The sequence below is a fragment of the Alligator mississippiensis genome, chromosome 13 (assembly GCF_030867095.1).
Source record: "Alligator mississippiensis isolate rAllMis1 chromosome 13, rAllMis1, whole genome shotgun sequence".
Classification (NCBI taxonomy): domain Eukaryota; kingdom Metazoa; phylum Chordata; order Crocodylia; family Alligatoridae; genus Alligator; species Alligator mississippiensis.
Window position 1 is genome coordinate 49470179 of NC_081836.1, and position 23007 is coordinate 49493185.

Consider the following 23007-nt stretch of genomic DNA (forward strand, 5'->3'; position numbering starts at 1 on the left):
CCTAATATTTGCATCCAGGTGCAAGAGGTGGCCTAAGGGCTCTTGGGGTCACAACCTTAGGGTTGTTTTGCCACTTCCCGGCAAAAACTTTACCCCCCCCAAAAAAAAATTGGGGGGCTCCCTAAAGCGTGTCGCCCCCTCACTACCTCCAGTTGGGTGCACTTAAAGGAGAGGTGCAGAGGTGAAAGGGAGGAAGAAAATGGGGAAAAGATGAGGCTTTCAGCTGATAGAGAGAAGAGATGGAGGAGGATGAGAGCTGGGTGCTACACACAGCGTTTCATTCTGAGATCGCTGTTCCGCGCCTTTTATGCCCATTTGACAGAGGGGTAAACTGAGGCGCGCGGGGAGGGTGGGGGGAGCAGTCAGCCGGAGGGGCGGGGCCGGCGGCGGAGGGGCAGACCGATGGGCGGGGCCGGCGGCGGAGGAGCGGAACGATGGGCGGGGCCGGCGGCGAGGGGGCGGGGCCGAGCGAGGTAACGGCGGCGCTGAGGGGGTGGGGCGGGCTGCGTCTCCATAACCGCCGCGGCGGGAGGGTGGTCGCCATACGGCGGAGGAGGCGGCGGCGGCGGCGGCGTGCCGCGGGGGTCTCTCCCCAGCCGTTTGTCAAGCCCCTGGGGGCTGAGGAGCGTGAGGAGAGGGGCAGGCCCGGCCCGGCCCAGCGGCAGTGGAAGGGGGCTGCCGGGCTCCACGCGCACAAGCTAAGCGCTGCCTCCAGTCTGATGAGGCAAGAAAGGTCGAGGACACTAAATTAACCTGCTGCTCCTTGTGCTGTGCTGGGGGCCGGTAGGTGGAAACCTGCACCCGCTCTTCTTCAACCGTGGCCTTGTGCTGGGTGGACGTGAGAGAGGGTGTACAGCACTAGACAGAGACGCTGGGAAGCAAACCCCGCGGCCGCACCCACGGGCGCGGGGGGATGCGCGGTGTGTGAACGTGAAAACGTGCGCCACGCTGCCAGTCGGCAGCGCAGCAGGATTTGCTACCAGGATTTCCACGTTTAAAAAACAAAGCGAGGCACAAAAAGCAGCGCAGTGTACGCACAACAAGCCTGTGCCAGAGGCCGGGCCGTCCGGAGTAATGCTGTGGTAGCCCCGGCTGCTCCACCAGCACGTGCTGCCTGGCACAGGTGCTGGCCGCGGCCTCCAGTGCTCCAGCTGAGGAGCTGGGCACGGGTGGTTTGCCCGTTATGGGACAACTTGTCCTGCAACGAGCTGCACAAGCAAGGGTGTGCCACTGCAAGTGCACGCTCCTGCTCCTCCGGACAGCCTGTGAGGTCCCATTTAATTTTTTTAGGTCCAGAAAGGAACAGTGTTATGCCACTGTATGTGGATGTATGTGGTCAGCATCTGGTGAATAGTCCCAGGACCAGGCGGAAGACCTCCTGTCTGCTCCGTTAGTTTCGATGTGAAGTTCAACCAAAATGTGACCGTTTTTGGTCAGGTGATAGCCCAAGAATAGCAGTAGTGTAAAGAAAAGTAACCAGGACCCAGCCTAATAAAAGGGGTGTTTTTGTTTGTCCCTGGGTTAATTATCCCAAGCCAAGAACATTGTGAAGACAACATTCAGTGTTTTCCCATGTTCTGGGGTGTTGGTCTAAGCGCACAGGCAGATGCGGATGGTTCTTTGGGTAAACCCGATATCTTTTATTCGACCAACTCAGATAGTTGGAAAAAATTCTTCTTTGCAAGCTTTCGGGCACAAACGCCCTTCGTCAGGCTGAGGAAGTGTATTGTCTTAACTGTTTTACCTACAAACAGCTTGAGTTCATTTTAGGATTAAAAAAAAAAAATACAAAAAACCTTTCTCTTGTTTTTAAGCCATAGCTGTTAACCCCTGTGTCCTGGTCAAGCCCCAATGTGGGTAACTACATCCTGCCTATATAAATCATTCCTTAAAGCCTTGGTTGGATACAGTACATGTTCGCTACACAGACTCTGCTGTTTCACCCAAATAAATTATCAATACCCTGTATGTGAGTTCTGCTTCATATCTCTATCTTTCTCTCTCTAAGGAGGTGAAGGAGCATGCTTTTTACTTTGCAATACATTGAAACAGTGCAAAGCACTGATGCTTCTTCAGCAGAGATCAAACCTTGTTTTTCAAACTAACGTTTCAGGAACGGGAAGCTCAAATCTTTCCAAGACGTTTTGTTTTTTCACTTCTGCAGTCAGCTACAGAAGGTGAGAGTTGAAATAATTGGGCTTCAAGCGTGTTTCATACTTTGAGACGCTGCCAAAATAAAGGTCCAGCTGTGCCCCTGATGGGGGATGCACCCTTGTGCAAGGACCCGTTGATGTCAGCAGAGTCCTGTGTACCTGTCGGTGGGGACTTCCGCATTTTAGGATCTAAGGGAGTAACCTAAGGCTTTGGCTGTGACTTGGATCAGTTTTCAGAAGTTAGCCTCTCCTCCACAAGACGGGTGGAGCTGGGAGGGGGAGGCAGCATGTCTCTCGTCCCAGGTTTTAAATCAATAACAAGCAGTGTTGTGGGTGCTTTAGGACAGCTTGAGCACAGCCCTTGTTAGGAATGTGTGCTGCCTAGCTTGATTTCTATTTTGTTTTGTTTTAACTTTTCTGCAAATGAAGCTGGCAAAAGTGAGGGAAGGGCTGGATTATAAAGAACATGCAAATCAAATTGAAGTATATCGTTCAATAAACACACAAATCCATTTTACTGCTGTGGTTTAGAGGTTTTTAATGTTTCTGTTGGGCAGAAATTAACAAAAAGGCACCTTTTAATTTCCAATGTATTCCCTGATCTCTGGGAGCAATATTATTTTCATCAAAATAAACTTCCTTTGCTGGTTGTTATTTTAGAAAAAGGGGTTGTGAAGGAACCACCTTTGCAATGACCTGTTTAAGAAGAGCTTTGCTTATTAAACCGGCAAACATTACGTTTTTCTTTCTACTTGCATCTGTACAGGAACAAATCATGAACTGATCTGCCATACCCTAATTAACACTGCTTCACTGACCTGCGATTAGGAGCTATTTTAAATTACGCTACAACTCCTATGTGTGTGGGTGGGAGGTTAGCTCTGTTAGCAAAAGCAGAAAATTGGATCAGGCTTGTAGAGCTTATCTTCATTTTCCTAAATCAAGGTAGGTTCTGAAAATTAGTCTTGCAGATTTTGCTAAGGAATGGATGCATGCATATGAGAAAATACCTTTTTATAATTTATTCTTTTATTTGCTATAAAGCTCATTGAAGTGCGATACTTAAAATGCACACAATGGTGGCATGTAACTATAAATAAATTGCTGGACCAGCTCTTTAATTGTGGATGGGCTTTTCTAGCGTTAAGGAAACTAATGAGTTAAACGGCGTGGGCTGGCCAAATTGGCAGGGTCCAATACATTTAAACTATGGCTCTGACTGACAACAGGAGCTTTACTTGGTTGGATCAGATTAGGCTGATCCTTCAGGCTTTGTTGAAGCTAGGAAGCCATTTTGGGATTCTGCAGTGTGGAATAGAAAATAACGTACTGTCAACTTGCAAACTTGCCTTGAATGATTTTGGCTGGGATTGCCAGGCTTTGGAACAGAAGGCTGAAACATTTAATCGTGCTAAACATGTGAAACGGATGACACTGGATTTGGGATATCTAGGTTTGCCACACGTTTACTGCCGTCTTCTGTCCATCTGCAATAAAGTGATAGATCTTGGAGCTTTACCTAGGCAAGTTGCAACTAAATGTTTTGAAACGATTTGCTTTTTTTATGGATTAACTTGCTTAACTGTCTAATTCTGGGGAGCCTTAAGTAGAGCACGGAGCCTCTTTAAATGAAGAGGCCTGATCTGATTCACGTGCAGCAAGGTGTTTGACTCTTACTGCTATCTAAATCTACAGATTCCTAATCTGCAAAATGACTTGGTGCACTTTACCTATAGCATGTTCAAATGCTGTGTGCACAAGCACCGAACAGATCTGTTTATTGGCTCACAACTTGATTTGTAGCCATTTTCTGTTCAGCTCCTTTTTTCCATTTATAATAGTACTTCATCTGAATATATGGTATATTTGCTTATTTAAATAGTGTTTTTAGTAATTAGTAATTTTTGTAAGAGTCAAGAATAGCATAACAGATTTTTACTCATATGATGTGATTAAGATATGAATTTTGTTTCTTTTTAAAATGTTCTTCACATCTTTATGAAAAAAAAATGTATTTTAAGCCTGCATCTGTTTGCTTGAAGCCATTGCTTTTCAGCCTGTTTTATACTGGTAGTTTTGGGAGTATGTGGAAAAGAGCTTGGAGGTGTTAAAGGTATGCTCGCTCCATAGAAGTAAATTCACATCTAATGTAATCTCTTATTTAGGGATTCCTATTCCCCATGCAGGACAATATTTGTGTTGAAATAGTTATTTTGAACAATAATATAATTTCACATTTGAAATCCAAAGTAGAAGCAGTATCTTGCCAGGAATTGTTACGTTGTTTGATATTTATAGTAATGAAACCAGAGCCTATCACCTTCACTTGCACCCAGCTAAGGCTGCAGTTTGTAGTAGCATGTTTTAGTAACTTAACCTAATTTTGAAAGCAGAAAAACTCTAAAATAGCAGATTTCTGTTGTTAAAATGTTACAAGGCTTAAAAGAATAACTTAATTTTCTTCTTCCCTAACCCCTTAATATCAAAAGTGAGATATTTTGGTGTTGTTTTGGTTTGTGTTTTGTTTGTTTGTTTGTTTTTTACCCAATCAGTTATTCATTCTTTGCAGTTTATTCATATTGGTTTTGCATGGGACTGTGTTGCTTTTACTTTCCTGCTAAATGTTTATGTGCAAAATGGTTTTACAATAAAGACTTGCTTTTCTCAGTTTTGACTGGGTGGGGGCAGGGGAGGGAGCAGGGTCTACCAATTAGAGCAGTAGTCTGGGACTGTGGGGTTGTTTTCACTGCAGATTTATTTTGTGACCTTGTTGCTTTGCTTAATCCTCCTGTACATCAGTTTTTTCCATGTGTAAAGTTAGGATGAGAAATACTAACACACAAGGATGTTATTGAAGATAATACTACAGTACTTGACCCAGCTTGTGAGATGCTCTGATACTATGCGGATGTGGCTATATAAGACCATAAAATAGATTTAAGTTGGGGCTCGTTATAGTCCTGTCTTTGCTGTGGACCCATTAATGTATGAGGTTGTGTACCTTTAGGTTTGTGCTAAAAAGCTGCTATCAGTAGGTCTTGTCTTTTTTGTATGAGTCTTCCATTGACATCAGTTGAGCCAAGATTTCCTTTGCGTTATTTACGGATTTGAAGCTATGGAAAATGAGTATTATACAGTTGGGAAAGAGGCTTATGGAGGGGGCAGGAACATAGACTTGATCTTACTGACTTTTTTTTGGATATCTTTGGATTTATTGCTGGAATTTAGGGCATGGAGCAGGACCCCTTCTCCTTCGTAATGCAGGGGGGCTACACTAGTACTCAGACAGCACTACAACAGTAATTTGATTGGTTTCCTGTGGCATGGTTGTTTTCTCTCCACCAACAAACATGAGTTTACCTGCATGTCCAAGAGGAATAAGGATGTTGTTTTGTAGGATTGTAAGGCTAGTGACAGGCCTAGCCAATGTTTTCTTGCTTGCACTTTGTTTGGGTAACTTACACTTCTGTCTCCAATTTCAGTGCTCTCGAGTTGCCTCACACACACAATCTTCTTTTTTGTTCTTAGTAAATTACTCCTGCGTACTTTATCTGTATCCCCACGATACTATGCAAAAGTTGCATGAATGTTGCAAACAGATTCTAAAGAGGAAAAAGAAAGGGTAAATCCAATCAATTTTGGGACCCATTAACTTTTAGCTTCTTAAATTTAATATTTGGCAAACATTGAAAAGCCTACATGTAGCCTGCCTTACCAGTTATCACCCTGTGACACAGTCAGTATGAAGTTTATTCAGGCAAAAAAAAAGTGTTTAAGTACTATATCAGCCCTTCAGTTCTCTTGCCAGTTTGTGTACTTGACAACTGCATTATTTTGTTAAAATGCATTTCCTTCTCCACACAGAGGATTGACTGAACACACAGGAGAATGCTCTCAAGCACACAGAGTGAGAAAACGGAAAGATTTGTGCCACCCAGCTCTTATTACCTACAGTAGTCATGTAACAATAATGGGTGTAAAGTATTGAAACAGAAGGGGGGAGTGTCAAAGCTTTTTCAAAAGTATCTGAAGCTAGGCCTTTAAGCTAAGTACAGACGATCATAAAGCCCAAGGCTGAATTGGTTCAGTCTTCATGGGTTAAAGCTGCATAGATTGGTCCGATAAGTAAGTGAACAGCCTTTCTACTTTTGATTCCAGAAATGTAGCCACATGCTTTCAGTAGCCCAACCCAGAAGCTGGGGGGCTAGGGTCTACTTCCCTGCTCTGTTGGAGCAGATGACTTGAATCTGGAGGGTATCTGTACAGAAGTTCAATAAACTGATTTAACCCAAAGCAGTTAAGTCTGACACTGCATCCATCCAGGTTTATCTTAAACCAGTTTCTGCCATTTTGGAAGCTGTTTATATGTGCACTGAACTTCTGTTGTGCTATAGATTTGAACCAGTTTTCAGTCTTTCAGTACTGGTTTATTTGTAACTTCTGTCCCTAGCCTTAAGCTGGTGGCCTGGTTTTAATATAAAAGCACTTCTGGGTGCTGGGAGCACTGACCTGGAAACCTGATTTATGTACTTTGTTGGGAGCCTAACTCTGTATTTAGGAACTCCTCCTATCTTCAGCTTGTGGCTCTTATACCAATGGTTTGTATTCAGAGGGACCTTATTAAGATCTATTTTTAGTCATAGGACAAATTTCTTTATATTTACTGGTTTTGGAAATATTACCAATAATACAAGAATGCCTAATTCCTGAATTGTCCTATTGGATTTGTATTCTGAATTTAACTCAGAAATCAAGAAGTGAAGCAAGGCCTCTAAACATTAGGGCAATGTTTCCATTAAGATAGGACATTTAGGTGGCAAATTCCTTTGAGAAATCTTTGATAATACAAAAAGAACCAAAGATCCTTTCTTTGCATATGTGTAAATATATTCAGTGCAATTTAAGTAGCAAAAATGTAAATAAAGTAACTGGTAGTTTCTGAAGTATTTTATTTGTGCAATCTTTATGTGAGATCAGAAATGATGCTACTTTAAAAAATAAGCTAACACCTAACTTTTATCATTTTAATGTTGCTTGGAAACCTTAAAGTTTCCCACAACACTTTTTCAAATAGGCTGTTATTGTATGTTGAACACTTAGGTGTGGGAAGAAACCTTTCTAAAGCAGGAGTTAGCTACTCAGGATTGGATGGCTACGAAAATGTCCTTTTTATAGTCTAATATTATATGGTACAAGGTCCCTGGGTATCAGAAAGTTGAGATTAGCCAGGTCAAAATCCAATTGACTGATGAAATGCTGTTTGCAAAGTGTCTGTCTGTGCAGCTGGATCCACGTTCAGTCTTATTCATAGTTTTAAGGTGTCCCTGTCAGGGTGGACGGCCTTGTTAAAACTGGCCATTTTAAGTAATTTGTTTCAATTTTGTGTTGCAGTTGTTTTTAAAGATATTTTCCCTGAAGGTAAGATGATACTTCTCCTTAGCTAATGGCTTTTCTTCTTTTTTTTATTTCAGTGCTTTGCTTTCTTTGTTGGGGTTTAGGTTGTAGCCGTGTTGGTCTAAGGACATAGGCTGACAAGGTTCCTTGGGTGAATTTGATATCTTTTATTAGACCAACCTGATTATTAAAAGTGAAATTGTTGTGTGTGAGGATGAAGGTTGGTCTAATAAAAGATATCAGATTCACCCAAGGAATCTTGTTTGCTTTCTTTGAGCACCCTTGGCATGCACATCTGAGGGGAGAATCACATCATATCTTTTATAGGTCATGAATAATCAGAAGAAGACACGAGCACGATTTAAACAGTATGTTTTAGCAAATAGGGAACTCTGTTGTGTTCAGAGTTGTTAACTGCAAAGACTAGTGGGGCAGTTGAAGAATGTTAACACTTAAGTCCCCATCTACTCAGCCAAAAACCTGGGTGTAGGTGTTGCCCTTAGAAACAGGGATGTATTTGGTAGCTTTGTTGATCTGAGACAAAAATAAACTCTTGGTTCAGAGATGATACCTTTTCTTAGACCAACTAAGAAATCACAAACAAAATATCTTTTTCTGCAAGCTTTCAGGCACATATGCCCTTCCTCAGGCCCAGGGAAAATGAAAGATGGTATAAAGTCCCCATAGGTAGAAAATAAACTTCATGTTTGCACAAAGGAAGCTGAAAGTGGAAGTCTCTTCCTCTGGGTCCATGAGAGTGTCTTTGTGAGTTGCTGTTTGATGCACTTAGAAACTAATTTTTTAAACCTAGTGCTTTAAGAATTGGCACAACACTCATTGATTAATAGCAGAAAGGCTTGCTTTAATATCTGCCAACAAGCAGATGTTTACAAAACTAAATGGCAGAAAAAGACTTTTCCCAATATAAAATGAGCTATTACAGAAGTCCTAGTACACAGTTAGCTGCAGCGGTGTTTTCTTACCAATGCAGGCAGGGAAGCTGGTCCAGTCTTGCTACCTTCACCGAGCAGGATCCTTTGCTGGTTAAGCTGCGTGCAGGATGGTTTTTTGATCTTTCCTGGACTGCACAACTTGCTGGCAGTTCTGCCTTGCTTTATACTGTTTAATTATATAGCTTTAAAGCATTTTTCCTTGATGGGTGGCTGACTAAAGTCTGAACAAAACAGGGAGGAAAAGGGTGACTGTCACATTATAATTGTTAAATTGCCTGGCTCCTGTTTTTTAGATTTGTTTAGGTGTGAAGTCTTGTGGGGTTTGTTTGTTTGTTTGTTTTTGTAGCCCCTAACTTGGCAATTAAATGTGATGGGCCTTGAGTGACAAAATGGGATGCTTAAAGGCATTAGTTACTGGACCTGTCTTTGGCTATTTGTTTATAAATGGGGAATATTTGCAATAGCTTGTACCTGTGATGGTCTATTTACAAAACATAGGTTGAATGATTGAAACATTTGTAACACCTTAGAGGCTGGATGCCTGTTTTGAGAAATGTATGGATCTGGTAACTGCAAGCTCCTCACTGAACTTAATGGGTTGCAAACCATTAGCCAAATTTAGTATTTTTTGTGGCAGGCTTGTTACGAGGCTTGTTACTTTAAAAAATGAGTAGTGCTTGGTCAAGGGGTGCAGGAAGGGTCAATTGAGTAAAAAGCCTGAAAAAGCAGAAGAGACCTGAACCAGGAGAAGCAGCAATAAAGGATGACCCTCCTTTGGAAATTCTGTCTTTAGTCTCCAGAAGCACACACAAGACTATTCTGTTAGACGCTTAAAAATAGTATAATACAGATCTAATTAATTATAATACATGTATGCAATTAATATATATCTGGTTGTGTTCTTATAAAACAGGACTGCATTCTACTCTTGATAGCTGCTCTACAGATTGTATTTATTATGATGTCAGGCCTTCCCAGGCACCTTATTGAAGAGGGTTGCTATTTTGGAAATAATGCTTAAATTCACACATACTCAGATTTCCGTACCCACTGAGTTATCATACCAGAACTGTTTAATAGTCGCTTTTCTGCAGCCTAAACTGAAAGGAGCTTGGGAAAATGCCTAATTAGTTGTGTGACTCATGTTCTCTGCTTGGGCGTGGTGGCCCCAAGTGTTTTCACGCAGAGGCTTAGTTTAGCCAGTCCTGAAATACTGTATGACCTCTTAAAGTGAGCCCAAAACAACCACCCTACTTTAGTAAATGGTGTTCAAAAGACTTCAAAAGTAAGCAACTTACTCAAATGCAAAATTTCTAGCTGTAAATTGGATTAGACTTTTTAGCTGGGCAGAGGAGACAATAACAAACTCTTCTTGGAAGTGCTGTGTCATTTGAGGACTATTAATTGAGATACTAAGAGTAATTTGAAAGTACTGTTTTGGGTTTTGTAAAATCGTTACATGTTTAGTAAGAGTAGTAAAATGATATGTGTGGTTTTTATTAGGAATGGCGTAATTTAGTATTTCAGTTACTTGAAAAGTAGTATGATGTATTAGTGATAGCAGCTTGGGATTCCAAATAACTAAGTACCTAATGAAAATAGAAGATCTAGGACTAATCAGAATGAAAGCAGTCTTCAAGCGGAAGCCATTTCGCTTCATGCAGCAGTGATAAGCGATATCTAGCAGCAACAGTAATGATGTTGGTTGGGGTAATGTTAACTTTCTATGTGGGAACCCAGTTCTTCAATACCAGTAAGGTTTGTTGCCCCGCCCCTGCAGTATTTTTGCAGTATTCAGTAACACAGGCTGAACAAAGCAAGGGCTCTTACCTTGTCTTTAAATGCTTGTCATTGCATCACTTTGTTTTCACCTCTTTGCAGTATGATTTGAAACAGTCAGCATGGACTTTTCACGTCTACACACGTATACCCCTCCCCAATGTGTGCCAGAGAACACTGGCTATACATACGCACTCAGGTGAGACTTTTCTTTACTTGTAATGAAACTATGTGCTCTCAGCAGCGTTTTGTTAATTCCAGAGAGCTTGGCTTTTGTGGTAAGTACCTTCTAACTGTTATTTTTTTAAATAAAATTTATGGCTTGTGCTGTTGATCAAAAAGTTTACTCTTGTTTCTTATTCAGGATAAACACAGTCATTTAATCTGGAAAACAGTACATTTTGAACCAACAGGATGATGACTAAGACAGTGGCTCAGTATTTACTGGTTATTATGAAAAATTGGTGTAAGGCTCCACCTAGATACCATTGTTGTCTTATTTTTATAGCTGTCATAAAAAATTCGGACAGATTGTTGATCACTACACAAGATGCAAAGTTTCTTTGAAATTTATCTGAATAAATATTTACACACTTAAAATGAACATGGGGGTGAAATTCTGTAGTTAGTTATAATTCACAATGGTTGCTGATTTTAGTGCATGACTTAATGTAGAATTTGACCTAGAATAAACTGCCCATAAATCTGTGTGAGTTTTACACAGCTAGCAGTAGTAACCTGAATTTTGGTGAACTGGAAATTGTTATGGGTATTAAAATAACTGCTGTGCGCACTGTCATTAACTGTGCCAGCCTACTTCTTATTTGTTACATCACTGAAAGTATCACAGTAAAAAGTGTGATGTAAAGGTAATGGTGGCTGGCTAAATCAGCTATCTGATTTCTGCACTGGCAGAGAAATAAGGAAAAACTAAAGAATTAAAAATGGTTCAACTAAGTAGATATAGCATGTTAGTTAGGTTTGGGCTTCTGGCTGCAAGAATGTTTCTCAAGTAAACTTAAGCAGCTTTTTTCACCTATTAAAAGGAGATCTTCTAATACAGTACCTGAGAAAATCATGATTTGTTTTTTAATGCAAAGGCATTGTGATAATTCATAGAATTCTAGCACAAATTTGAGAATCTGTAAATATAGACCAATTTAAAATTCCTCAAGGGCCCAGGCTTGCACAGACTACTACAGTGCATAGCTAATTACTCATTTTCGGGAATCTGCCTCTTGGTAATAAGGGGTACGGAACAAGATCTTAATATAGTGTATATGATACTAATAACAAAAGAGTAACTTAAATCTTCCTAACCATTCCTACATCTCTTAAACCAGGGCTTTCTAATTGGTGGCCCAGAAGCTGCATGCAGCCTGCAAGGGGTTGATTTGCAGGCCCCAGGCTTCCACCCAACCACCATTCTTCCTACTGCTCTGGCTTTAGCAGCAGCCAGGATCTCTGGGCTCCCACTCGCTCCTTTGGCTTCTACTTCCTACCCTCCACCCCAGGGAGTAGAGTGGTGTGGTGGATCACAGCACAGCCCACAGTGCCAGAAGAGCCCACAACCTCATGTGCCCATTCAGCACAGGAACCTGTTACTGGGGAGTGAAGGTGGGGGTGGATCTCCTAGGACACATGCTTGTGTGGTCCCCACTAGTGCAGCCTGCTGAGCATGTGGCCCTTCAGCTTCTTCTCCATCTACAAAGTACTGTATATGCAAGTGATGGAAGGAGATGGATCTCTCTTAGATTATTCACAGTTGTTTTTGACTATAGGCAGCCAAGGAATATTTTCAGTTAGCAAGACCATATTTATAAAGGAAGTATAAACAGTGGTATCATTTGGTGGGGCAGATTTTAAAACTTGTTACTTAATGTGAAAAAAGTGTTATTTGGGTGAATTCCTTCAACAGCTACTTGTATGTTCTATAATTTGTGCGTGTTTTTTTTCTGATAACAGGAAAGTTGCATAAAATTTAGGCTCTTATTTGAATTCTTGTTCTTGGTTGGTTGATTACATGCATTCTCTTTTTAACTTTACTATCTTCTCCATAGTGACTTACTTCCATCACAAACAGAATTCTAATGGGATGCATCTACATGAGACACTTTTTTTGTGCAGCAGACTAATTTGCTGTGCAGTAAAGCGTCACAGTCTACACATGCATGGCAATTAGGGTGCAGACCCACTATTTTTGACAGAGTCAGTACTTTAAAATATCTTTATAAAGAAACTTCAGCCTTATATAATGCACTGGATTTTAGTTGGACCTTTTTTGACCCCTTCTGAAAAGTGTTTTGAATCTCTGCTCTTTCATTTCTTCTCATGACATTTGCCACTGTCAGAGGTGGCGGTATTGCTTGAGTAAGGACTGCAAGACTGATCAAACTTGGACGAAAAGGGTGAATACACTGATAGATTTTTTTTGGATGATGAATGGTACTGCATTGTGATTGTTTTGAGAGCTGGAACAAAATTGGAGTATTCCACCTCCTATACACACATTTTAAACACTAAAATAATGGGAAGCTGACAAACTTCAAGTCCTCTCACCAGGTCTTCTGTATGTTTTTTTTATTGCATGCTGAATTCTCATTACAGCACATAGACCTGTCTGCCATTCTAAGGTTAACCAACATTGGGGAAACCTTACAGAAGAAAAGTGGCACTAATCTGTTGCTTCAGGAGTGTTCGTTTTTAGGATTTTTTTTTTGGACTTGATGTTCATTTTGCTTCTCTTCTTCCCCTGCTTCCCAGAAAAAAAAGAATTAGATTTCACTTTATGATTGTGAGGTCCTTTATAAATGCTACCCTTTTCCAGAGCGTTAGCTTTTTATAGCACGTGCCTTTTGCTCGTAGAAAATAACATAGGATCTGAATTTATTGTATTTTGTGCAGAACTCTAACAGTAATCTTCAGTAAAAATTATATATTATAGAGTTGTTGTTGTTGTCCTCAGCTATGATTTATTTGTGAAAGTTATGTTAGCATTACTGAATGTTTATACTGGTAATAAGTACTATATTTTTGGCCAAATTTCAGAAAATCATGTAAAGTGACGACACTTAAACTTCCAGCCCCTTCAGCATGTAAATTTTAAATCTGAGATTGCCACCAAACATTTGTCAGTGTTCAATTTCTACCTCTTTTCCCCCCTCCTTTTTAAACTAATGTCTGAATTTGGCTCCCCTTTTCCTCAAAGCTTTGTAGCTCCTGACAATACATATTTCAGGATATTCATGCATATTTGAACCTTCACATCTTATATATTTTTGTTTAAATGTAAGTAGTGTTGAAAAGGTTTGGGTTTAGGGCAGACTAACTAGCAGTAAATCAAAACATGAGTGTTTAATGAGCAGATAGGAGTCCTTCACTAATTGGCTCTGCTGTCAGTAGTCATTAAATTTATGCTAGCTCAGAATAATTGTGATTCCACTTAAATCAGTAACTTGAGAGATAGCATAATCAAACTTTAGAATATGCCAGTTTAAAGGCTAGAATAAAGGATAGAAATGAACATAATAGCTGGGAATCAGGAAGCAGAAGTAAGCCCGCATCTCAAATAGTGGAGAGATGTACCAGCAGCCCAAAGTGTTGTAGGGGCCATTGTGTGTGTGTTCCTAGACTGTCAGGCTTGGGGTGGAAGGAATGATTATGCAGTTCTCCCTGTCCATGTCTGTTTCCGTCTAGTAGATGTACAGTGACATTTATCAAGCTATAATCTGCCTTATGTGGAAAAGAACTTGTATGTTGTAAATTGTTCAGTTGTAAGGAAAGCTTTCAGTGGTGTCTCCAATGGGGGTGGGGGCAGGAAACCCTTTCCAAAAGATGGAAATTGTTTCTGAGTCGGGGCTCTTCCAGATATTTTCCATGTGTTACTGAAGTCCAGGATACAACTTTAGATGCTTTAGAATTAATAAAAATATTACACTGCATAAATGCATGGAAATGAGAACTTGCTTTTTTTTTTTTAATTGATCCCATGACACTTTACATTATATATGTAGTTTGGATTCAAGCCTTAAAATCTGATTTGGTACAAAACAGTTCCATAATATTAGGATACTTAATAAGTCCAAGTGTTCACTGATGAAAACAAACTGACGCTTGTTACAGCTGTCACTTACTCTGTGTACTCTGTGTTCTTCGTGTGAATTGGGTATCTGTAAGTATCTGGCTGAGGATGAGTAAAAGCAGATGGATAACAGCAAGTGTAAATAACAAAATCAAATCACAAAACGTTTGTTTAGGGAACATCTCCAACTAACAAAACTGTTGAGATCCTTCATATCTTTCAAGGAGAAGGAAGGAGCAATGGAGAACAAAATAGACTTTATCTGCAATGGGTGGGGGGGGGGAAGGTCAAATATTAACTACAACAACTTTACCAAATATTTTTGAAAGGTACTATAAATATCTCAATATTTTACCAAGGACAAATGTAAATAGAATGCTAGGGGCAAAGTTTCTCTCAAACAGCAGTGCCTCTGTAATTTAATTTGGGGGTGGGATTTGGCACACTAGGTGTTTGGGTCCTTTGATATAGACGTGCACACAAGTTGTGCATTGCCTTCTCTTGAGATGGACTAAAACTTTTGACTTGTACATGGATACAGATGTCCAAAGTTAATACAATTTCTGCAATTGATTTGTCTATACAGTAAGTGAGTGTGTCATTCGTGTTGACCCTTCTTTAAAAAAGGCTTAAGTACTGAAGTATTAGGGCTATAAGAGTAAATATTCTTTTAAGTTTTAGCAGTCTCTTTATATAATTATTCTGTAGAATTTTTTTGTTCATACAAAACATGGATTATGCTAATCTCATTTTTTTATTGATACAAATCAGTTACTTGACAGATCAAGCTATACACAATGGGGAAGAGGGGTGGAGAAGAAAAACTTCCATGGGAAGTGAACAGATAGCATAGTGGAATTTCCCCTTGGTTTTGGGTAGTGTTTGTGTGTGGTTTTCTGTGATTCAGCACAGATTAGTCTCCCATGGGAAGTTAGACTGTTGTAACAGTTTGATTTCAGAATAAGCAGCTATCCCGAAAAAATTAATGGTAGAACATATGTCCTGTACGTAGCATTCATCCATTTTTTCTTCAGTATTTAGTGGTATCAGATCTTAATCAAAGGTGTTGTGTGCATGTGTATATAATATAATCCTGTTTGCCAGTATCAATTAATGAATACTCCTTCTTGTTTTGGACTAAATGTGCTTACTCTACTCTGCTTTCTCTTATCCTCTTAATTTCACAACTGTCCTAGTGTATGCTCCATACAATTATTAGTTGTAATATTTTTGTAGGATTTTGAGGGTCTTCAAATATATAGTTCATGTGCAAGACCTTTCAGTCTGCTTCAGTGCTCAAAGGGTAGAGCTTCTGTGGGGAAAGAACTTGTCCCCGACTACGTTCAGACCTGTACCAGTTGAATTAGGTAGATTCAGTTACATGGGCACAAAAGGCTGTAGATTTTCTTATGGTGGTTTGGGCTAAGCCTGTTTCTAAGGATGTACAATAAATCAAAATAACAGCATCTACAGCCTTTTGCACCCATTTACCTAAAGTGTTTTTAAATTAAAACATGTTTTGTTAAACTGGTAGGGCTCTTAAGCAAACAAATTATTACAGATATTTGACCAAAACGAGGAAGGATCATTTCATATAACAAAAATTAAAACTTGTCTGGCATATGAATCTTTAGTTCTGTGCAGTCTTTGAGTTAGGCCAAAAAATATTTTACTATCTTGGCTTAAAATTTGAACAGTTAATTGCTTTATTCCTCTCCCCCCTGCCCCTTCCCCTTGTAAAAAATGCCATGATGAATTTGAATACTGCAAAGGGAAGAAGAATCACCTTTTGGGTTGAAACCAAGCATGACACAATTTGGGCTGGGACTGTGAATGTCTGAGACTGAGAAAGTGATGGAACAGAATTCCTGCTCTGGCTTTAATGCAATGGCTGTTTTCTAAATCATTGTGTCTCATTAGTTTTTATACTTGCTTACAGTGAACTTGATTATCTTGTTAAAAGGATACTTTCTGTGTAAATGATGACATAAATTCTTTTTGTGGAGCCATACTTCCTGAAGCAGCAATATAAAGCTTGGAAATACTGGTCTTAATTACTTGTATGGTGTCAGAAAAGTTTGCAGAGATGTTTCCTCTTGGTATATACCCACAAGAAATATTTATCTATATCCTCTCTACAAAAGTATGTCCTTCAGTTTTGTTCTTGTAACTAATTAGAACCCCCATCCTACAGTAGGAGCTATATAGACTAGTGGTTCTCATTTGGGGTGAAACAGCACTCTGAGGTGCTACAGGACTCTGAGTGCAGCAGTTCAGATGCTGCTGCAGTGGCAGTCGCCAGGTAATACTGCACTGCCTGTAGGGTTGTGACGCATGCACACTCCTGCTAGGTGAGGGCTCTCGGATAACCCTCAAGCAGACAAAGGCACGTGGGACAGTTCCACCCTCCTGTCTCTTTCCAGGTGGAATGTGTTGGAGGTAAGGCAAGGGAAGCAGACTGGGAAGGGCTACAGCCCAGGCCAACTGGTTTAGGGTTATTAGAAGCCCTAATACAAATTGAGTGAGTCCACATGCCACAGCCCTTCCCAGGTTGGCAGGTGTGCAGGGAAGTTTGACCTTCCAGTACTAACAAGCACTTCAGATGTACAGTACTGAGGTAAACTGAGACAGTACCAACAAATGGCTTTCAACCAGGGAAGTGGCCACATTCAAAAAAGTGGTAGAGGGGTGCCCTGACTCTGAAAAGGTCACCACTGAAAATACTGAAATATTTCTCGAAGTGAGCAGGGGGCTTGTGGAGTCCTCCATTTGGGATCAGAGCCATTGTAAAGATAAATTATCTGTTTAAAATCTTAAACCTGATTTGTGGAGTTTTTTAGAACCCTTCTTGAGCCTTTAATCTGCCAGTTTACAGGTTTAACTCTTATTGTAGTTCAAGTTACTCTTCAACTGCTCTGGATTTTGAGACTGAACATAAATTGGATCCAGTATTTGATTCTCCAAGAATGTCGAGACGCAGTTTACGTCTGATCACTGCAGGATACAATAAAGCAGATGATGTTCGAACTGATGGCATCTACAACAACTCCTATTCTGGAAACATGTCTTTTACAGAACAATCATCTAAGTAAGCATTCTTTTTTTTTTTTTTTTAATTTAGTTTATCTGCTAGTCAGATTCTAGGTTTGCCCATTTAATCTTTTTCCAATACCTGCAGCTATTTTTAAGAACTTCCCTTTTTACAATAGTTCAAATATGACTGCTTGATATCTACTGTAGTAAAAACTGAACTAAAGAACTCGGATTGCACAAGGCTGAGAAATGTGCAAAGATAATTTCTTTCCTGAATTTTGGACAAAAAGAAAGAAATGAAAGAGAAGATTGTTTTCATTTCTTTTTTGGTATTAAATGTAATTTTCGACAGAAGGAGAACTAAATATCAATTTTACCACCTTGAGACTAAGGCTGAACATTGCCAAGTGTGCTCTTCATCCACTCAGTTGCATCAATGATTCTAATAAATTTTAGAAATACTTGCCATTAACTTTTTTCCCCAGTAAGACAGCTGGCTGTATTTTGGATACAGTTTATAAAAGCAGATTGAATTTCACGTTATTATAGATAACTTTACCCTGAGCTAGGAAATATTTACCTGTTTATCTGTAGGCACTGTGAGTAGCCCCCTTAACTTTTTACTGGGATTGCTTTTTGATTTGGTTAGTGGTTCTGGTTATAATGCATGAAACGTAGCAAGTGATTAAGTCTTTCTCGGGTAAGATCCAAAATGAAACTTAAGGTATCAAAGTATATAGATCTGGTTGCAATTTGCAGCATGTCACGAGATAAAATAAAGCTCTCTATTTTACAATTGCCCATTTGATAGTGACATGTCACTTTAGGGTATATGAAGAAATGCCTAATTATACAATGTTTTAATGGGTAATTCAGAGTAAAATGTCTGTGTACGTGCTTGTGTACATGCTGAAGAGTTAAGTTGGGAATGACAGACAAAACTTTCAGCTTGTGTGAATAATTTAAGTGTAAAAATCTTTTTTTGGTGTTGTCTTCTCATGAGTGTGAAGTACATCTTTAAAATAATGCAAATATTAAAAACACTCTACACATCTTGGTGTTATATATAGTTTTTCTTTGTGGTTTGCCTTTCTTCTTTAGAACAGTAAAGCAGTGCAAAAGTATGAGCAAACAATCAGGCAGTGCAAAACATACTCCAAGAAAAAATCTATCCAGCTCTTCTGCTTTTAGCCAAAGTAGCTTCAACAGCCACGTCAGTGATACATCTACGCTGTCCACTGTATTGGATGAATCTCTGATTCGGGAGCAGACAGAGCTTGACCATTTTTGGGGTGAGTAGTGAATGCTACTGTACATGAGTCAAACTCATGTGAAAACTACCATATTTTCTCGTACAACATGTACCCCCCCACCCAAAAAAAAAAAAAAAAGAATTGGTGTGAATGTATTAAGTAGGAAAGTTGATTTTCTGCATGGGATAGAAGCTTTGATTCCTGCTACATAGTGCAGCTGTGACATTAAGGCAAGTGATGGAGTCAGTTGACTTAGTGGTTCATTGTTAATATTTGTGGAGTAAGGAACAATCATTTCTCCTTCTTTAATGGTCTTCATTTTCCAGTAATCTAGCTAACCTTTCGTACACCAGTTTTGCTGTCTTCTAGTTGCTGTTGGTCTTTCCTTTCACAGCCCTAGGGACTCTTTAGTTCTTTTTTTTTAAATCGTAGATTACCCCCAAGAAGATCAGTCCTCAGCAGCAGGGTAGGGTTTCAACTTTAGTTAATCAGGAAAGGGAGTGTAAGTCAACTGAAAATTTGGACCTGTTTCTGCTCTATGCAGCCATAACTGGAAGCATCTGCGTTTTTATGTATTTCACCTTTCAAAAGCAAGGTACAGTCTGAGGTCAGTTGTATGTGAGAAAATATGGTACCTTTTAAGGGTTTAAAGAGCTTGGGGAGATATGTGCATCTGTCTGTTTCCTTTAACACTTTTTTTTTGTTAGATGCTTGCTTGCTAACAAGGCACATGACCTTTTGGTATACATCACCACCACTTAGTACTTAATTGTAAAGTCCAATTTTTGCCAGCAGACATGTAACCTAGGAATAAAATATTTTAACATCAAAACATGTCTGTCTATGCAGCAGTGTGCCAAGCAAGAATGTATTTTATTACGTACTGCACCATACCTTTTGTGTGCTTATTTCATTTTCTGTTGTTACTGAATGCAGTTCTTGTGAACTTGAAATAGTGAAGTACAGTAAAAGAACAGCCTTCCTAATTTTGGTGCTTTATGTTCTCATGAATGTACTTCTTTACAAAACCAAAGTACAAAATACCATTTTTATGTATGAACCACTAAGCATATGTGAAATGTGTCCAGCTATAAACAAAACAGTTATTGTATGCATGTTCACATGTTAGTGAAATAACAGGATGTAATAGTTTGCAGAAGATAGGATTATTTAAAACTGGCCAGGTGAACAATTACAGTAAAAGCTCTGTTATCCAGCATGAGTAAGGAATGGGGGGTGCCGGTAATCTAAAAATGCTGGTTACCTGAGGCAGGGGTTTTCGGCCAGACACGGTTAACAGTCTTTACTGTAGTTCAATAATTATATTATGTAAGATCTGACTGTTGCAATGGATAATAAATTGTGTGTGCATGTCTAATACTAACCTCTGAGAACAAGGATTTTTGTTCCAAGCCTAGACATGTTGGGGGAGAGAAGATTGTGGAAGCTTTGTTCCATTAAAACAGTAAGCTGTGGTCAAGAATTTGGCTGAATTTTACTATTGCAGGGACGTGGCTGTCCAAGCAATACTTGACACTTCTTAGGGACCCAGGTTAGATTCCTGGGCCTTTGGTTTTGTTAAACGGACAGGCAGCCTGCAGTAGCAACTGAGAGGGTAAGAGAAAAAGATCCTATAATGATCTAGGAGTTGTGGGGTGGGTTGTTGGGGTTTTTTGGGTGCCTCATGGGAAGAAGTAATGCAAATGTCTTTTAAGAGAAGTTTTTTTTTTCTTCAGAAAAGACTCCTCGTTACTAAATATAGATGCTATCAGATTGTGGAAATGATAATAAGTTTTTGTTTTGTTTTCTTTAATTGAATGTTGTTACCCAAATAATAATTAGTGTAACTTCCCAGATAAGAATGGAATATATAAGGTTCAAAATGTTGATTGATGTATAAATATTGTGTTGGACATTTTGGTTACTCTAAAGGTTTCAAGTTAGTTGCATCTTAAATTCCCTCAGAAGAAGAAATGGGAACATGTACGTTTTTGCAAAAGATTTGTTTTTTACTTCTTTTCATACTTAATTGGATGATTTCTCCCCCCCCCCCCCTAAACCTAAAGCTCCCTAAAGCAAAGCACTACTTAGATAAAGCAGTTAGATAAAGAGAGAGCCATGTGACACTTGTCATGCTTTCCAGTTCCATCCTGCTTGTTTCTAATTGGTATATCTGTGACTTGCCCATAGCCCTTTAATTTGAAGAAATGTATTCTAATTTTTAGCAGAGTATTGTGTGCTAAATTTGATGATATCTGGTAACTGGATCTTACTGTTATAGTCTGACTTACAGTAGTAGCAAAAAGTGGTTACTAAGCAACAGAAACAGCATCACTTACCAATTATCTGGCTGCCTTAGTGGTCACATGGGAGCTGAGAGATGGTGTTATGTAGCTTATTTGTAGGAGGAAAAAATAATGGAATGAGATGGTCACCCGTATATATAAAAGATCTGCATATACTGAAATCCACCACAACGGGCAATAACTATAGTATTGTGGTCCCAATAAAGCTGCCTTTTGTGGTTCTAGGAATAGCAGAAAAAATTGTTTAACTACACTTCAACTCTAATAGTAGCTGATTTACCTTGCAAGAGTCTGTACTCGGGAGCAAATATATATTCTTTTATTTTTTTATTTTTTATTTAGGTCTTGATGATGATGGTGATCCTAAAGGTAACTGCACAGCCCTTGAACTTTTTTCACCCCTTCTATTAATGGCTACAATATGAAAAGTAAATTGCAGTGAATAGATTGACTATTATCCCTTTTTTGATACATCAGGTGGGGACACAACAGTGATTCAGGGAAATGGTGATCTAGCAACAGTAGAAACGCAGACTACCGTAATCAATGGCTACACCTGCAATGATTGCAGTATGCTTTCTGAACGGAAAGAGGTCCTCACAGCATACTCTACTTCTCACATGCCTTCTTCAAGAATTTACTCCAGGGATAGGAGCCAAAAACACAAGTCTGGTAAGTAATCTTCCTTTCTGTTCATTGTGATTTTATTTTTATTTTTTTAAACCAGTAAATCCTTAAATGCCAGTTGGCCTTTTATCCTATGATGGTTTGTTCAGTGAGACTAAACTTTATAAGAGTTGACCTCTGATTGCACAACAAATTGACAGTGTGAATTTTTCCATACAGTTACAGGAATTTAAATGTGCCACATCAAAATTAGTTCATGTTCTCAAATAGAAAACCATTTTGTGCTGGTGTGGCTAGTGCTGGTTTTAGTAGTAAATTAGCACTTCATTAGAACAGTGAGTGTTGGTCTCTCGTATTCAAATTCCTCTCTAGCGTACAATGTAATCAACCCACAGCTTTTTTCTTTACTTCTTTTGCAGAGATTGTGTGGCACTTACAATACAAAAAACTTTGAATATTCCCTTCCCATTGTTTGTTTTTCCTTCCTTTCATACTTTTTTTCCCCCCCTTGTCTTGTTCTATAGGTTACATCCTTGTCCTCAGATCTGTTTACAGAATTAGGGTCCTCCCTCGGATCCAAAGTGTAAGACTGGCTCCCAGCAGTCTCCCTTTTGAAGTCTATATCCTGGAGTTTATTTTCAAGACAGGATGACCATTAGGGGGTTCTGCTTTTCCACTCCTCTTGCTTTTGTTTCCTCTTCAGTGTTTTGAGCCCTCTTCTTTCTTTACCTTCCCTGTGTCTTGCCTTTTTTTGGGTTTTTTTTGTCAGTGGCAGTCTCATTAAGTATTCCCTGGAACTCCTTGTTCTCCTCTGGCCTCGATTTTTACATACTAGTGATTGCAGGCAGTTAATCAGATTGCTTCTTTTTCTGGACCGAAGTATGCCTCTAGTTGGAGCAAATCTTGATTAGTAACAAATCAATTTCTGAAAGTCTTGGGGAAGATCAGTACGTGGTAAAGTGCAACTATTGAGACCAAGTTCTCAGATGCGTGTCTCTTGCCATATGTAGGTACAGATGAGGGTTCTGTCGAATATTTTAATTTGGTATTGCAGTATAGAAATACCAGTTTCTAATGTCTCTCTCACATATTCACACAGGAGACTTATGAGAATCCCTTCTAGTACACACTTCTAGTACTTTCTTAGAAGTCTCTAAGTTAAAACTTCAAAATGCTACAGTGTTGTACTGGTGGTTCTACTGTGCATGTTCTGACATGGAGGGAAAGATACAGGGGAGAAGTTTATAACAGCCAGTGGTGATGCATAGGGGTGCATGCCAGGTGCATGTGCACCTCTTGAGTGTGGTGGTGCACCCCCTACAAAAAGGCACTGTCAACACTAAGGCAGCCTGTGGGCAGTCGCCGCTCGCCACTCCGCCCTCCTCTCCACCCCACCCCCCTGACGCTTCCAGCAATGTCTGTGGGCAG

The 23007-nt window shown here is 39.6% G+C and overlaps 1 protein-coding gene across 15 annotated transcripts in view; it reads left to right on the forward strand.

Moving 5' to 3' along the window:
- The first annotated feature begins 573 nt into the window (after window positions 1-573).
- The window catches only part of SUN1 (Sad1 and UNC84 domain containing 1), a 47612-nt gene continuing 25178 nt past the window's right edge, over window positions 574-23007 (forward strand). For 5 of the 15 annotated variants that reach the window (XM_019494685.2, XM_059716303.1, XM_059716304.1 and 2 more), the window contains exons 1-5: window positions 3413-3676; window positions 17254-17448; window positions 18495-18685; window positions 21295-21321; window positions 21430-21624. In XM_019494685.2, coding sequence (XP_019350230.2) covers window positions 3582-3676; window positions 17254-17448; window positions 18495-18685; window positions 21295-21321; window positions 21430-21624 — 703 coding nt within the window. In that variant the 5' untranslated portion in view covers window positions 3413-3581. Of the gene's footprint in view, window positions 784-3411; window positions 3677-10381; window positions 10479-17253; window positions 17449-18494; window positions 18686-21294; window positions 21322-21429; window positions 21625-23007 lie in introns of those variants that run through there. The other 10 variants (XM_006272352.4, XM_059716309.1, XM_059716308.1 and 7 more) reach the window with 6 other exon arrangements.